This window comes from Hipposideros armiger, unplaced genomic scaffold (genome assembly GCF_001890085.2).
Source record: "Hipposideros armiger isolate ML-2016 unplaced genomic scaffold, ASM189008v1 scaffold_1164, whole genome shotgun sequence".
Lineage (NCBI taxonomy): Eukaryota > Metazoa > Chordata > Mammalia > Chiroptera > Hipposideridae > Hipposideros > Hipposideros armiger.
In genome coordinates this window covers 35,965-54,178 of record NW_017732514.1, presented here as the reverse complement: position 1 = coordinate 54,178, position 18,214 = coordinate 35,965, and the positions used below count along the sequence as shown (strand labels likewise).

At 37.0% G+C, this 18,214-nt stretch overlaps 1 protein-coding gene across 5 annotated transcripts in view; it reads right to left on the bottom strand.

The window, feature by feature from the left end:
* Window positions 1-6,969: 6,969 nt before the first annotated feature.
* Window positions 6,970-18,214, bottom strand: part of MYBL1 (MYB proto-oncogene like 1) — a 34,933-nt gene continuing 23,688 nt past the window's right edge. For 3 of the 5 annotated variants that reach the window (XM_019632677.1, XM_019632679.1, XM_019632681.1), the window contains 7 exons: window positions 17,792-18,163; window positions 15,854-15,996; window positions 15,308-15,422; window positions 11,681-11,797; window positions 11,491-11,595; window positions 10,873-11,052; window positions 6,970-9,582 (listed from right to left, as the gene is read on the bottom strand). In XM_019632677.1, the coding sequence (XP_019488222.1) occupies window positions 9,454-9,582; window positions 10,873-11,052; window positions 11,491-11,595; window positions 11,681-11,797; window positions 15,308-15,422; window positions 15,854-15,996; window positions 17,792-18,163 (1,161 nt within the window). In that variant the 3' untranslated portion in view covers window positions 6,970-9,453. The remainder of the gene's footprint in view (window positions 9,583-10,872; window positions 11,053-11,490; window positions 11,596-11,680; window positions 11,798-15,307; window positions 15,423-15,853; window positions 15,997-17,791; window positions 18,164-18,214) is intronic. The other 2 variants (XM_019632678.1, XM_019632680.1) reach the window with 1 other exon arrangement.

Below are 18,214 nucleotides of genomic sequence, written 5' to 3'. Positions count from 1 at the left end.
GTGGGGGTTTTTTGCACTGAAGCAATTAGAAAAAGATTAGAGGACTCAAGAGATTCAACGGCTATGGCCTGTGAGCAGACGGGCCATTCATAACTTTGCAGTTTCTAATTCAGAGCAGTCTCAGATGAATTTCCTGCCCAAGCTGCTCTGCTTATGAAACAAAAGCCTGGAGATGTGCCTGTTTCACGCCCCATTGGAGGCACATGCTGCTCAGGGCGGGCCTCTGGGGTGGCCTGTAGTCATCAGAGGGACTCACCGCTCTCAGCAATTTCGCTTTTACAAATCACTGCAGGGAAATCCAGTTTAGGCAACATATAAACGCTTTCCTTCATACCACTGGGACTCCGCTGCAATCCTTTTTATCTTGTAAGTAACCCACAAAGGTTTCAATTAACTATTTCCTGTTACTGCTTCCTCACCAAGAAAGGTACCTTTTTCTGCGGGGACTTTTCCGAAATGCTGTGAAAAGTCTGAAGGTGACCCCTGAAAGTTGTCCCTCAAGTCATTTATTCCACAGTTTACAACATAGATCCCTCTCCCAGGGCCATTTTTATGTGGCTGCATTTTACCCGATATCTCACTGGCTCTGACAAAAAGGGACTAACTAGGGACCTGTAAAATAATACACGGAGACGCGACGTAGGAAATGTGCTAATACCACAGCAGGCAAGAGATGCCACGTGTCTCATTCTATTTTAAACAATTATTCTCAGTTTTAGTCTTGCCTTTGTGAAAGAAATGTTTCTGTAGTTACAACTACTACAGCCTCAGCTTGGCTTCCTTATCTTAGATATTAAGACAAGAAGGAATGGATAGGATAACTGCAAAGTGGGTGAGAGAGATGAGCCGGAAAAGGAAGCTTGGCACCATCTTACAAGCAGGTCTGAGGCTAAGGGGCAAGAAAATGGCCCCCCTACAACCTCTGAGTGTTGGAGAGAGGAAACAAGAAACCAATTACCGTAACTAATTTTAAACAGTGGATGGTGAGGCATAGGTATTACATCCCAAGATTTCTCTTATTAAGTCTATAGTTTTAGCTTTCATATTTAAGAAAGAATATATGTGTAAGACACTTGGAGAGAATTGAATACTTATGAGCAAGTTTCCTTAAATGCTAAGAGTAAATGCCTAGTAACGGTACATTCTGAAAGAGAGATAGAATTGACCTCCAATTTTAAATTAAATTTAAAATAAGTCTGCTTTGACTTATCAACTTTTGATTCTATGGTAAACTTCATGCTTCCATCTCTGTTAAGATGCTTGGTCCACCTGTTTACATCCCAGTCCAAAAGCATGAGAAATTGGTACTAATCCTTACTATTGCTCTTCCCAAAGCTTCAACCCAGGTATCCCCTCCACATCTTGAATTTTGGCTTCCATATTCTTCAGTTAGATTGAGCTGATTTTTTATTATTTTTTTCAGTAACATCAGTGTAGCTCCATCAATGATGATTTCTGATAAGGAGAATGTGTCCAACCCTACCCCTGAGAAGAAGGCTTCCCACATACACATACATGGGTATATATTTATTAGATGAATGAATGGTAGAGAAACCCTCTTCTATCCAAAAAAACAGTTAAGAATCAGAGTAAAATAATGTAATGGGGGGGGGGGAAGAGCATTTAAGATAAAATCCAAGTTATAAGAGACTATCTGTATAGCTTTTTCTCATTAATTGTAATTTCTGAGTACTATGTAGTTAATATGTTATATTTACTCCAGTTTTCAAAATTGGTCCATGGATTACATACCTGCCACAAATGCAATAATTCACACTATTATACTAGCCTAATGTGGGAAGCTTGAAAATTGACCCTCAAAGATTTGAAATGTGAAATCTCCAGAATCTATAAACATGTTGCCTTATGGGGTAAAAAGGACTTGGCAGATGTGATCAAGTTAAGGATCTTAACGTGGAGAGATTACCGATAGGTTGGATGATCTGGGTAGGCCCAATGTAACCACAAAGCAGACAGAGGGAAATTTGACTAGAAAGAGGAATGTTGGAGGTATGTGGCATAAGGAAGACTCCACCAGCCACTCCTGGCTTCAAAGATGGAAGAAAGGGCCATGAGCCAAGGGTGCAGCAGCCCCCAGGAGCTAGAAATGCCAGGAGATGGATTCTCCCCTAGAGCCCCTCCAGAAGGAATGTGGGCCTTCTGACACCATGATTTAGCTCATGGAAACTGACTTCAAATTTCTGACTTCCAGGCTCTAAGATAATAAATTTGCATTATTTTAACCCTCTAAATTTGCGGTACCTTGTTATGGCAGCAATAGAAGACTAATTCAGCATAGTGTAATCATTCTCATTTTACAGAGAGATACCTAATATCTTTCTCTTTCGTAGTTCTATGATCCAAAGTAAATGAGCAGTGACTTGACTAGGATGAGTTGATATTCCTTGAGAAGGAATGACGAGAAGAAACCGACCAACTTAAATGTTAAAAGTGTCTAAGGAAAATCCATGAACATAATCCAATGTGGATTATTATTATCATTACATTGTTTTTTAGAAAAGAATTTACTCAGTAACTGCTTTTAGATGCCTTTCAAGTCATTTTAAGGTTTTATAAAAAATATGAATTCAATGAACTCTAAAGTCCTGTTGGACCTAATAATGATAGGAAATACAATATGTTAATAAGTACAATGACTAAGAGGGCCTTAATAGTGTATGTTGGGCTTTATTTTTCTAGATTCAATGTAGTTATAGTAACAGATTGTAGAGGAAAGTTCTGTTGGAAGTAGTTACAACTGGTCATTGAGAACCAGGTCAAACGGCTGGTTCTAAGAGCTCCCTTCCTTCTTGCAACATGCCCCATCCAGCTCTTGTGCGTCTTGAAACTTAGAAAGATGCTACGGTCACATCCAGGCATGCACCCTCCACCCCTTGCAGCTGTGGCCTCGGGTCTTACGATGCATTATTTTTCGGGGGATGCAGCGGAAGCCTAGAAAGCCTGCCCTGTTGAGGGGTTGCACAGACGGGAGGTGTGTTCAGCGTGGAGCTGGGCAGCAAATGCCAGCCAGTAAATAATTGTGCCCTTGTTTTGTTCATATTCTTATATTTTTATCTCTTTCCCTCTTACCCCCTTTTGCAGGGGTCTGCTCAAGCATTATTTCCCCAGGGGAATCTTCCCTGCCTGACCACCCATCTAGCTGGATCCCTTAATGATAGACATCCTCAAAACTCTGCATTCCTTTCCTTTAGAATGCTTATCATGGTCTGTAGTTACGAGTGTCCCTCTCTCCATCAAACCTTAAATCCCACAAGATTGAAAGCAGGTCTGATCTATCCTTACTAGTTTATGGTAGGACATGATCAATATTGTGGAGAGAATGAGTGAATAAGGAACCAGGATGTGGATTCAGACTTCTTTCCTCCTCCCCTAACAAATACTTGGCTAAGCTATAAATAATTCCATGTGGATGAGAGTCAATGTAGGTGAATCAAGAAAACAACATTCCAGAACATTTAGAAAATATTTGTTGAGCGCCCAGTGGGATCTGGAACTCATCAGAGAGCTACAAATCTAGAAGAGGAGCTAAAAAAGCTACAACAAAAGATGGAAGTAATGACAACCACAAGTGAGGGACAGATAAAGTGCAGTGGGGATTTAGAAGGGGCAAAGGGACTTCCAGTGGAAAGCTATCCTGCCTTATTTCATGAACCACCTTGCTTGATATTAGTCCACGCTCCCTTGCCCCTCAGTCCTTTTGTCACATCCATTTGGCAGGTGGATGTGCTGTCTGCTGCCTCTGCTGCGCCACCGGATCAACAGGCCCTGATGCCAAGGCGAGGACAGATACGTATCGCTATGCATAGTCACCCAGCCAGGAATCTTGCACCACCCAGGATGTTCACAGACTAAAAGTTTGAGAACAATGTAGCAGCTGCAGCCACGTAGCAGTCACATACATTAGCTCATTTAACCCTCCCGACAATGCTATTAGGTAAGGAACATTGTCATAATCCACTTCTATGGATGGAAACAGGCTTAGGTGAAGAGGCTTGTCTAAACTCACATAGTAGAACGCTGAGCTGGGAGTCATTCAATCGTCTGCGGTTTGGGTTGAGTCTTCAACATTAACCATAAGGCAGAAAGGAAACCAGTGGGGCTGAATTAACACACAGATGCCATTATGGACCTAGCAGAGGGCCTGAATTCCTGCTTGCCAACCTTGAGCCAGCCCCCAGTGCTGCTTGGTCTTCCTCCTGTGTCTCCCTGGTCAAATCCCTTCCCCATTCTTCTCAAGGATTGTTTCAGAAATTCTTTTTTCTCCTCACATCTCCAACAGTGCCTCCTCCTACACCAACAGCTCTTCCTTTTCTCTCTCAGCAGATGCCTCTGCCTCTTCCTTCACAAAGAAACTCAAGTCAAAAAATTGGCTGAGGAGAGTCCTCACCCAAGGGCAGGCCCCCTTTCCGCGGGCAGTCCACTTGCAATAATAGACCCAGGGCTGTAGAGACGTGTCTCTCACCTGACTGGGGACGACTTGAACGTGCCTCTGAGCTCCCCGTGGAGCTGGCTGAGGTCTTCATTGAGACTGCATGGCTCCCCCTCTCCCCCCTCTGCCACATCCGGCTTTCTTCCCTTCCTCGGGTTCCAAGAGCGCTTCCTAATACATGTCCTGCATTCTAATCTCCATCACAGGGTCTGCTTCCCAGACGACACGTGGCCTACCCGCTCCAGCCCCTCTTCCTCAGGAGCCTTCTCTGCACCAGCCTCCCTCTTCACCAATCTCGTCACTTCCTTCACTCTGGTTTTGAATATGGAATGCTTGCTAGCTCAACCAATTCTCCATAGTATATGGGGAAAACATCCATGCTATCTCGGCAGTGACCAACCATTTCCTTATTCTCAAAAATGAGCATCTACAAATAGAGAACTTGGCTACTTGATCCATCTCACTTGCGGCCAAAGAAGAGATGCATTTCTGTTACATACTTACTCATCTCCCATTCTAGAATATCTGCTTCTTTAGGAGAAGGGTCATGCCCTCTTTACCATAGTGTTCCCAGGACCAGCACCTGGTACTGTAATTACTGGTTGCTAGTTGAACGAATAAATAGTGGGGCTTAGAAAATTGTCAGCATCTGATCCAATCTCTTGAGCTGTGGTTGGCAAAATTACAGTAGTGAAAATCAGAATAAAGTCAATCTCCCTCCCTCTTTCCCTGTGCTGGCCAGGAAAATCCACTCAAACCTAGCACATCCTGTACTTGGAACTTGAATGAGCACACCAGGTCTGAGACCTTCAGAAATTACAGTAGACTATGCTGTTTTTAATACTGAGTTTGCTCAAACTCAATAGCTTGTAATGTACTCATGCCAAGATGCTGAAGTTTTCAAAAACACTCTCTTCCCAACACGTCAGCCATGAATAATTTTTCTTTCCTGGTGCATTTTATCTTGGTTTCCTACCAATATATTTCACATATTCTTGACTATTACTTTTTTTTTTTTAAGCAGGAAAGGGGAAAGTGTAATGCACCGATGGAATTTCACTTGGTTTATTTTACCCTCCGCTACTTAATTAAAAATAAATTTTCACTTCTCACAAGTACCTCTTCAGAACCACCATCTGTTTTACATTACAATTAAAGCTCTGATTGGCTGGCAAACCTATCACTCCATAACTGGATAAATCAAACAGAAAATTGCATGGTTATAAAATGAGCTAAAAGATTTTAACAAAATAATAGTTTACTGACTATAAAGCAAATCTGGTTTTATGCAGGTACTAATAAACCAAAGCTATTTATTATCTGTTGCATAAAATAAATATGGTCAATATTCCCTAAGTCATGACTAAATTGTGTTTTTTCAAATTAACACTTACTGAGATTTTCTAAACACCATGCTTGACACAGGAGCTATAAATAGCAAACTCTACTCTTCAAAACATAAAGTGTAGTACGAAAGTTTCTGGAAGCACTAGGATAATCAGGAAACGATTGGCAGGCCTGTGCCTTGAAGGTTGAGTAAGATTTTAACAGGCAATGGAGACAAAGAAAAGCAGTCATGCAGAGACCCGGAGATAGGCGTATGCACATATATATTCTTGGAAGATCCGAGTCACCAAGTCCAGATTAGGAAGCGAAGGCGGAACTATTATTATTTTTGAGAAATTATTATTATTTGGACAACAGACAACTATGGAAAGCCTTTGAATAGGAGAAACGTGACAGATCTGCGTGATTTCTATGTTTCTCTGTGCTTAATATAAGGGCAGAATGTGCCTCATCCTCTCAGCAGTTATATTTTACACTGTCACTTAGTAGGTTGGCATTCTAGTTTCATGTGTCAGTCTCATACACTTGATGTAAGCAGTCTACTGAGAGGTAAACTCATTTCTGGTGGGTTAATCCCTCAGATTTCTGAGCCTAGAAGGCTACAGGTAAAATCTGGAATGGTAATGAATTCACCGAGGCCATGTAATGCTGCATAGACCTGACCGGGTGAACAATTGGCCTTGCCCAGGTGACACCCTGATGTCACTGGGTTTCTTGATAGTTCTATAGAATGGAGATCAGAGTGATTAGTGCAATAATCCAAGTAAGAGATGAAGGAATGGAACTAGAGCATTGGCCTTATGCAGGCTGAGAATTTACAACAGATTTCAATGTGAGGGGTGAGGGAGGGGCAGGAGACTCGTCAGTGGAAGATGGAAGGGAAGGCAACACCACTAAAAGACAGAACAAAGGAAGGGCAGGTGTCAGTAGGGAAAAAGAGGACACGTTGCATTTAAATGTTGACTGAAGACTCATGTGGAAATATCTAAAGGCAGTTGAAAATATGGTTCTGAGTGAAGCTGAAGAGTAAACAGTAACATGTCAAGTTTGTTAACAGATAAAATCACCTGTGAAGGAAAAAAAAAGTCTAAGAACAGAATGTTGGGTTAAGTCCTTAAGGGTTCAGTCAATGCCATAAAACTCAAAACCAAAGTGAAATGAGCAATGCCAAGTCAGCTTGTACACAGATGCTTTATTTTGGATGTTAACAGTCAACATTGTATGCAAGATTCTCTTACAATGGAAAGTTTTCCCATACATCAAAAAACTCAATTTAGTCAGGGTAATTGCTGTATTAATGTGAAAACCTTACAACAAAAATTCAGTGTTATATATGTGTACTCAGTTTCCATGCAAGTATGGCTGCTATATATATGTCTGGCATTTTTAAAACACATTGAAAGAGGTTCAATGAACATGACAGTATAAAAATGACTTAAGATGCCTGACATGCTTAAGATGTAAAAACTTCTTGCAAAAAAGCAACAAAGCAGTTAAATGAGGGATTCAACCACTACCAACCCAAATAAGTACCAATAATCCCAGGCTTATCTGCAATAGATTACCTTTGGGATAATTTAATGCTCAAGAAAAATTATGCTTTTAAAAATATAGCTCTTCTAAGATATTATACTTCGGTGATTGGAGACTATGCACATCCAAATCAGCTAAGGGCTACATATATTTAAAAAAACAAAAACCAAAAAAACAACATTATGTGCTAGTAATTCAAGGTAACTGAAATTTAAATGATCCAGTATGATTTTGCTACAATCATTGCTTTTACAAAGTGAAATTTCTGTGAGAAGTTCACTAATTAGGAAGCAATCAACATACTTAACAAACGTGCTAAGAAGATTCAAATTGGTTCATCTATTTGTTATCAACAAGGCATAATCTTAGTACCATACATTTTCTTCACTTCTCACTACATAGGAGATGCAAAAACGAGCTAGTGAATTTAAATGGCTTAAAACCCTTTTAGGTCTACTGTCAAGAGCATTAAAATTCTTAGTATTTCCATTTCTAGTAACATCAGAAAATCTTAAGCTGTTTTTGTTTTAAGGCATAGTATTTTGGTATTTGCAAGAATTTGCCTGGTAATGGTTGATTCCATTAAGTTAACTTGAGAACGTGCCATCATTTGCTTTTTATCTTTTTACACAGTGCAAGTGGTGGTCGCTCTTTCCTTCTCTCATAGCAGCAAGCCGATTCTGCTATTTTCTATAGCAGCATACTTCAGGAGTGGAGAGGGAGAGAGTGTGTCAATTATAAATAATTAAAACTACAGTGTACAATTCTATTTACCTGTCAGTGTTTATGTTGACAGCACACCATTATATGTCTCAAAAAAATTATATAAATCTCTACACAAAAGCAAATAAAGACATTCTTTCAAGAAGAAATAAAATAAGTGCAAACACCTAAAACAGGCAACTGAAGCAACTGTTGTAACCTGTAGAGAAACACAAAACATTTATAAAAGGACAAAATATTTTTATAAATAAAAGATAATGTTCTCTACGTCTGAAGCACTGAGTAAATATAATAAACTTCTAAGTGCAGACTGTTTTTAGGGACCAAAGTACCATATTATTTTTTTAAACAAAATGCAAAAATTTCAAACACATATACAAATCACCAGATTAATTTTTATGACCCCCTCCCCATATAATTTAAAAAGAAAACATTAAATTATTATTTAGTACATTTTTAGAACTACTTTATAACCGACATGATTTAAAGGGCATAGTGCAATATTTAGGTAGATGTGACATACAGTATAGATATTGTATTCTTTGCAGCTATAACTTACTGTTTCATACTTAAAAGTCAAAATTGTTCTTTACTATTGTTGGCTGTAAAAACAGGAAACAACATTGGCTTCTAGACACCCTGTATAGGTATAAATATCTACATTTAAGCTTTAAAAATGAAAATAAATTATAAAAACAGACTTCTTTCCAATTTACAAAGTATTCCTGCTCCTACAGACTGTACAATACATTCAACACTCTCAGCTCTTCTGAGACTTATGAGGAAAATACTGACTCTACTAATAAGGAAAAAACCCTTTTTCCACACTTTCTGCTTTTAGTACTATGCTCAAATAAATACATTTAACACTGTAGTTAATTTTACTGCTTTTGAAAAATACCAAAAGTTAGTAGTGCACCTTTCTGTCCTTCCTTTAACTTCCGTTCCATTGAGTTTCTTTGGAAATGGGAGTCTAAGTAAATCAGCACGAAGGCAAAAGCACTTCATCAAACCAAGGGTGCTTCCCGTACACAGAGTGATTTCAGAAATCACACACACTCATACATCTAGCTCTAACAAACTGCAGCATCAGGAGAGTAGCAAACATGTAAGAATTTACTTTTAAAACATCCATGAACTAATTCTAATATGACTTTCCCATCTTGTTCTTTAAAAACAATTTTTAAAAATCTCATCGCTCATAAAATAAACTATGAAATTGCCTACCCCCTACCTAAGTGGCTTAGCTTTCTGCCGGCCCAGCATGAAAAAAAAAGATGCAAACTGTTTTAGGGCTATATTAAAGCTTTAAAAACAATTAATTGATGAAAATTTCATTGCAATCTAATCTAGTACAGACTATAATAAGGGGCTGGGCATTTCATCAGTTTTCATAACAGTTACAGTATGAGAGCTCTTGACGTGCTGCTGGCAGCTGTGTAAGTACTCAGGTATCTTCTTGCTTGTTCAGTCATGATAAGCTGGTCTTCTGTCTTCCCATAAACTACTGTTTCCCACTCACAATTTGACTAGGAAGGAAATATTAATAGTAAAGTTAAAATTACTAAAATAATTATCCATACTACTGCACAATTATTTTGTTTAAAGTCAATTATTTTCACTGATTTGATATTTGATAATTATTGTAAAAATGTTTTGCTAATGGCATTGTGATTCTTTTAAAATAATGATGTTATGTTTTAAAAATACATACTGAAATACTTACGATCAATTTTTTTAAGTCAATTTTTTAGCTATCTATATTGTTTATAGGCCTGTAGAGGCAGTTTAAAAGTTTCGCCCCTACAACTCATCCCCTCCAAATATAGAAGGAAGTGTCAATCTTTATTGCTTCAAAATTTTACAAAAGATTGAAAGAGAGGATGTAAGTTCAAAAAATGAGCTGAGAAATGCTTTATGTCTTGCAAATTAGGAAATATAGTCATGGCATAAAGTGAAGTTTATGTCTATTCCATTTGCTTTCTGCCCTTATTATAAAGGTTACTACATTATAGGTATGACCTGCTATGTAATAAATTTGCCTGAAAAGTTGTGTGTTAAACACTTGGAAATCAAATCATTTTTAATGGATTAACAGAATGCGCTATAAGGCTCTCTATAAAGAACTACCATTTTTGGACATCATCCATAAAAGAGCACTGGCTCAAGACAGAGATGAGGTGGCCATGTTTGAATGCCAAAGATGTTTTAAAGGAATGCTTAAATGTCAGGAATGCTAGGGCTGCAGTCATTGTGGTGTAAAGAAAACTTGCTCCTCAATGAACTCTCCAATTCTCTAGGTTGAATTCTTCAGGTAAGGTAGTAAAAAATTTCCAGCCTTCATCTGCAGCTACATAATGGATGCACAGCGACAGAAAAAAAAGATTTTGTTTTACAACTTTAGAGTCCAAAAAATTCACGAGAAACCGTTATGCCAACAAAGTCAAGTTGAAAGTGCTTCCAACCACTTACCTTTTCAAGATAGCAATTAGGGCTTTACTTATTTGTTACAGGAGAAGAGGTACCACAAGTGGGTTTAGATATTTTTAGTTTAAAAATGAAACAGTGCTTAGGAAATCTCCTGGTTTTCTGGAGAGTCTGGCTACAACTCCAATTTTTTGGTTTATAGGTGCCCAGATGAATGAGTCTCTTAAAAACCAAGTCTTGTTTGAGTGACAAAATAATGGTGACTATTTAGTTACTGTTATAATTAATGTCAAATTTAAAAAGAAAAAAGCATAATTTATGATCAGTAAGTCCAAAGTGATAATTGTATAAACAACAACCAAAATCACTAAAATAAATTTATGAATTCGTACCTGAAGATTCTTTTCCAATGTGACAACTTTGGAAGTGTTGGGGTTTGGTTTCTTTTTATTAAGTGTATACGTTTTGTTGGTTGAATTTATATCTTGTTTTTCAGGAGTCAAGTTGCACCTATTGTCATGTATTTCCAATAATGGTATCATTAATAAAGATGTTGTAAATACATTTTCTGACTAAGAGAGAAAAAAGAGGAAAATAAAATAAGTAATTTAAAAATGGAGACAAATAAAGGACTACTGGGTAAGCAATAACGGAAGCCCTGTTCACTTCCCTCCAAGAAAGCTTTTGGCCCCGAAGAAATTTCTAGTAGTAAAATTAGTATTTCAGAAATGAGCAAAGATAAATACTGAAATTTAAAGTTTTAAGAACTACCATTTTTGGACATCATCCATAAAAGAGCCATCTCCTCTCAAAACAAAAGAAATATAAAAAGCAAGGAAATAAATAAAATACTCTCTACAGTTAATAGCTTCTCTCTCAATTAGGCAGAATAATAATACTCAAGGAAACTCTCTATGACTCTCTAATGAACTAATCACACAATGAATAAGAAACAAGAACCACTAGGACTTAAAACAACCATTTTCAGAAAAAAAAAATGCTTTACAAACCTGCACATCTGCAATGTCTTCAGTCAATAGTTGAGTGCCTGGTTCGTCTTTTTCCCAGTTATCTAAAACTAGTGACTTTCTGACTTTCTTCACAGAAGCAGTATGCTAGAGTGAATAATTCACAAAAACATTATGGCAAGGTCACTTGGACATGATAAGGCTTTTATTAACAATAATGCTAAAAGATTACCTCTTGCTTGCAGCTTTTGTAAGCAGGTTCATCTTCCTCTTTGAGGAATATGTCTGTTCCAGTTTCTTCTTTTAAAACTTCCCGAATATCTTCTTCCAAGAAGGCAAGTGGCTGTGACTAAATTGTTTTTAAAAGAGTTTTTAAAAAGTCTTTTATAACAATTCCTTTTTTCTCCCTGTATATTGAACATATCTTTTATACTTTTTCATTATTAGCTTAATTTTCTCCTAGTCCCCATGGATACATGTTAAAAAAATTAATCAACTAATCAATTTTATGACAAAAATAATTTTGCACATTGTAAGCAGTGAATGAAGCGTGGCACTTTCTTCAGTCTGGGTTACTAAACAAACATCTTGCTTTTGGGGGACTTATTGTAGTTCCTGCTTCAATTAGGATCATCAGAATTAAAAAGAAAAGAAAAAGATTATTTCTCAAGTATTTTTATATAAAACTAGAAAAAAACATAGAACAAATTGGGACTGTATTGGCTCTCTGTATTGTACTTATTACATAGTGTGTAATTACTAGTTAACCTATTTCTCTTAGCACTAAATGTGTAAGCTACTTAAGAGCAGTGATCATGCCTTTGTCATCTTTGTCCACACCTCTGTACACCTGGCCTTAAGCTGAGAGCTGAGACACAGTTTCAAGGAGTGAGTGAATGTGTGTGTGTGTGCGCGCGCGCGCACGCGTGTTGGCTGGATGACAGGAGGATGTGTGCAATGAGAGTGACAGGGCAGGATACAGAAAGAAACTTGAATGGGGGCTGCATAATGAATGGTCTCAAAATATTATTCATCTAGTTTTCTAGAAAAAAAAATTAAATTATATCAAATTTAACACTCACCAAAACCAAGGTCTTAAAAAAAAAAAAAAAAAAAGAAGGGAGTCAAAGCTCCACTAAGTAAAAGTACAAAGTGGCAGTACATAATGACCAGCAGCTTATGTTCCTGGGCAATAAAGTTAGGGAGAATAGCATTCATATATAAGTGAGATTTCGCAGCACTTATAAAAACTTTAAAAATGAAAATAGTATTTTACAAGTGCTGTCATCTACAGCCTGAAGCATGTAGGAATTATGTCGATATAGCTGTATTGCTCCAAGAGCTTTTGTTTTAAGGATTATATTTCACAAAGAACACAGATTTAGATGTTCTTAAAAAGAATTCTGGAATGTTTATTTCTCCCATAAGAATACAAATGTCCTAGAGAAGTGGCTAAGACACAGATGAATTCATTCACTACTGAGAATTATTCTCTTAATTGTCCTAATGTGACAAAGAAAAGAACGGTTGCATTTAATACTTCTCAGGTTTGATACTCCCAAAACTAATAGATTTATATTTAAAGGACCTTCATAGTTTTCAGTTTTTTGAGTAATTTTCAGTAATAATGTTTACTAACAATATTTATTAAGAAGGCAACAGAGGGCCGGCCGAGTGGCGCAATGGTTAAGAACTGGCTTGGGACGCCAGAGGGCCCCGGTTCAGATCCCACATATGAGGGCCAGTTACACTGCCCTCCACAGCTAAGATGCTGAACAACAGCTCAACCTGGAGCTGGGCTGCCATGAGTCGCCAGCTCCGGCGTAGGCTGCAGCCCCTGTGGCAGTGGGTTGCCATGGGCTACCATATGTAGCCAGCAGCCAGCGTGAGCGGCCAACAGCCGCAGTGAGCGGCCGTCCAGAAGCCAGCGACTGATCTGCCACGCCCGGGAAGAGCGCGGTGATGGTGCCAACTTGGGCCAGTGAAGCAACGTCCTCCACAACTAGACTGAAGAACAAAAGGACAACAAATTGTCTGTTCCCCTTCCCCCAATTCCCCAGCACTGTTCCCATCCCCCAAAAAAAAACTTAAAAAAAAAAAAAAAAAAAAGAAGACAACAGATATCTAGATGTACCTGATTAAAATTCCAAGGCCAATTGCTAAAAAGTGCTTTTGACTCATAGTAAGATACACTAGGAAGCTAAGTGGTTAGCGTACAGTAGGTACTCAGCAAATAACTAGAGGAAGAGCAGGAGCAAAAAGTCAGCTTGCTGCAAAGAAATGTATGAACCTATAGACATGTTAGAAATTTTAATTACTAAATCATTACTTTTATTTTACACTGCTGATGAAAACGATCTATTTTGGAAATGGATAAATTCTTCCCAAACATAAACAAACTGACAAGGACTTTAGGTTACTTAAAACCTAATTTCTCATGCACTATTATTAAAACGGTAATTTTTATTCAATTTATATGATGACCAAATAACCCTGAAGCACTGTAGAATTTTTTAATGTCTTCAAATCGTTGTTTATTAGTCTAACTCCCAATTAGGGTACACATCCCTATGAAGGCAGGAACCACACCTAATACGTTCAACGTTACATTCCCAAAGCCTAGTCCAGTGTCTGGCACCAATTAGGCACTCAATCAATATTTGTTGGATTAAAGATGAATTTTTTAAATGAGTAACAAAATACTGAAACTCATTAGTGAAATAAATTAGGTAATTCCATACAATGGATTATTATACAAACATTAAAACTTATGGGCTAAATATGTGCATTTATTAACTTAGTTAAACATAAAAGGTTACAGAATAGCACATAAATTATGATCTCACTTTTGTTATGTGTATGTGCATAAATTTTTAAAAAGTCTAGAGAGCTCTAAAGAGAATTTAATTGTTCATAGCAGTATACGGAGCTAAGTGAAAAAAAGACTTGATCGATCCTACTATGTACACGCTGAAACAGTATTTTTAAAAAAAGGGAAAAGACTAGAGGATTTGAAAGAATGACATGCCTATTGGTAGAAAATGGATTAATTCAAGTAAACTAGAATTTAATTTATTAATGCATCTACCCAAAATGTGTCTAAAAATAGAACATAAAACTAAAGTACCCTAGAAGTGATCAAGATTTTTAAATAATCATATTTTATTTCTAGTGAACCCGATTTGTCAGAAATCTGTATCTGTCTAGAATGAGAATGCCGACAGCTCATCTAAGGTACTTCAAGGTTGACAATATATATGTGCAAGTGCAGATAACACTTCCCACCTCTATTCATGAACTACTACTGCTACCACTATTATTAAAATTATTTTAACAGCAGCAACTAATTAAGCACATACTACTTGAAACTTAGCACCACCAGATTTATTTCTATGATCTCTTTTATCCTCACAAATAACCCTCTAGGGTGTGTTTTATGATCTCCATTGAACAGAAGAGGAAACTAATCCTTAAAGAGGTATCCTGATCAATCAGTTTCAAAAATATTATTAGGAAAGTGTTTATGTATATGAAAATATTAAAATTATTTTATTCTACTACAGGGGACCACTACTGAAACTAATAAAAGGTTACTTTTAGTATTAAGAAAAGGGCTCCGCTGACACTTGATTTGCTTTCTCTAGATGATATAACATGAAGAAAGCAAGAATTCAAAACAAGCCAAGCAAAAGTTTACTTAAAAGGAAAAAGATTAACACAAATTCAAATGAAGGGATAAAACTTTTTATCAGTTTCAGTGAAGAACTGTCAAAAAATGCTTTAAAAAATCAAGAATAAATATTAAAATTTGTTTTAATTAAAATTTTAAAAATTCTTAAAAATAAAGCATATACATTACCACAATTTTAAGAGGTCCATATTTTTTCTCCTGAGCAGCAAGCGCATTCTTAAAAGGAGTAGGAGTTCTTGGTGTGGTACCCAATATAGATCTTCTAATCGTAGGTGTTCTAAACCTATCCAATCATTCAGATATTTGCATTACAGTCAAAATTTGATTTCATATGAATTAAGAAACGCAAAGCCATAATAAAAGCATACACTAAATTTTTCTTGCATATACACTTTCTTTATTTAAACATTCCAGGACTATTTTAAGTGTGCCTGCCTAAACTAATTCTTATTTCAATCACTGATCTTAAAATAGAAAAAAGAACTAATGTAGAAAAAAGTACTAAAAATGTTGTTTTGCTCGAGTTCAAAGTTTTACACTACATTTAGCTGGTTTTCGGTCTCCATGGTACAGGGTATGACTTTTTTTTTTTTAAATTCTAAATCCCACGTGGATAGAGGTTATGATTTATGTATAAATGGACAGAAAGCTAATCTACTGTTGAAATTGTGCTTCTTGTTTTCTCTAACACAAATACTCAATACTTGTACTTACCCTACATTTTCCTTTTGATCTTTGGGGGTTGTTGCCTTATGAAGAGGAGTTGTTATGAGAACTTTCTGCCCACAAATAGGGGTTGATGTAAATGGAGGATTTTCTATATTAATTTGTTCATTTCCAGGGCACGTGTTGAAAAACTAAAAAAGGAAGAGAATTTAAAGATAATTTCTATAATGTCAAAATCCTTACATAACTATTAAACTAATAAAATTTTCAAATTATTTCCCCAATTTTCTTAGAAAAGGATTACCAGTAACACTACATTTACATTCCACTCCATGAAAATTAACCTCCACGAGGGCAGGCGTTTTTGTTTGCTTCATCACTCCTCTCCAGCTCTTAGAACAGTTTAGCACATAATAGGCATGCAAGAAACAGTTGTTTAATAAATATTCAAAAGTTATAAAACACAGTATGAAGATTTTTAAACAGTATATTATCAAATAGGAAACTACAGAAACCATGAATAGCTGCTGAGTTAAATGTAACAGTTTTGTACATCAGTGAAACTGAAAAAAAATAAGTGTTATTACTTTATTAATAAATGATCTTAGGCATCCTTTTCTATGAGAATATTTGAATACAGAATATAATAATGCTTTGCTGATAAGAAATAAATACAGCTGTCTGGCAAAGTTGCCTATTTAGAACACAGCTCAGAACCTCAGCACAGCCCAAATTGGTATCACATAGTCCATTTTCGAAATGACACACTTTACTCATTAGATCTTACATACAGTTGTGAAATACTCATTTATTTTTGTACTCAACAGATTAGAAACAATGGTAGGAAAAAGTACAAACTACTTTAAGGCTACTTATAACCAAATGAATTCTAGTTCTCTCCCTTCGCATTCCTAATATCTGCAATATAATGTACTTAACCCTAAAACAAGAAGTCAAACCATCTTAAAACCCTGTGGTGATACCCATTAATTACAGGGTAAAACCCAAACCCTTTGCCATTGGATATAAGGTCGTTATGATCATGTCTCACCTTCTCAGCCACTTTCCACCTCAGAATTTACATACACTTTGACAAAAGCTGCTAGTGTGCAAAACTCCAAAAATAGAAAATTGCAAGTGTGTCCAAGTCTGGTTCCTTGGGAGGCTTTGTAACTCTGAGGGGTGGGGTTGCGGATGCACTATTCATATTGTAGCCTAAGTAAATGGCACCTTCCTAACATCAAAATACCTCCAATAATAAACCTAGCATCCTCCAGGTTTATCTGACCATTAAACTTCCTCCTTCTCCCATAAAACTTTTTAACCTCTGTCAGGACACTTTCAGCAAACACCAGCTCCATCTCTTAATAACTGACCTTGGACAAATTGCTTAACTTCCAAATTTCATTCCACCTACCTCCTAAAGATTTTTGCTGCGATGCTGTAAGAAAAGTGTTTAGCACACAGTGTTTATTATGAAAGAGAATACTATAAATTAAGAGGTCCAGTTTGCCCTAGTAGAACTATCTGCTGCCCAGGACATAATAATAGGAAAAAGTAGGTAGTTCCTGACATCCCCCCAAATCTTCTGACACATTAAATTCTTACAGTGAGCAGTTGTCTATGGATATATACCTGGTATCTGTTGAACAGTTAGGAAATTGGATATCAGTCTGAGCTCTGCAATTAGATCACTTTGGGCAAATCATTTTACCTTTCGGGCCTATTTCCTCATGAGTCCAATTAAAGATTTGGAACTACATATCTAAAACATTCCTTTTAGCTCTTAGAAATTGTAGACACTATAATGCAAGTACTACACTTTGTGAGATACCTGATTTATCAGCGCTTGCATGTTCATGTATATATTTAAATACATTACCCATTTTTCTATAATATCAAAGCAACAAACTGCTAGTAAGGATATTAAAGATTTAATTGAATCTAGCTCATCAACATTGGAAACATAAATGGTAACAACACTACTACCTGTGAAGGAGAAAATGGTAGTGTTTTCACCGGTGTGTGCTTTAGTGCTGTGTTACCGCCATCGCTGAAGGCGCCAACGTTCAGCTCACTGCCTGGGGACTGACCCACTCGCATTCTCCTCTTCTTCCTGAGAATGGTTGGTGGAGTGCTAAACTTGGCCACATTTGGGGATGTTAAAGGAACAGCCTCACTGTCTGCACCATTACAACCATTTTTCTTCCCTTCAAGTACAAGACTGACGTTAAATTGACATTCCATGGCTCCTTCGTTGTGCTGAATTCGCATTAGTTTAACTGGGGTGGATTTGACAGGGGAAGCGGCTGCATCAGAAAGATCAAAACTGGTAACATCACTCCATGCTACAGGATCCTGCAATAAATTAAATTCTTAAAGTTAATGCTACAATGTAGTTAAGTCTGA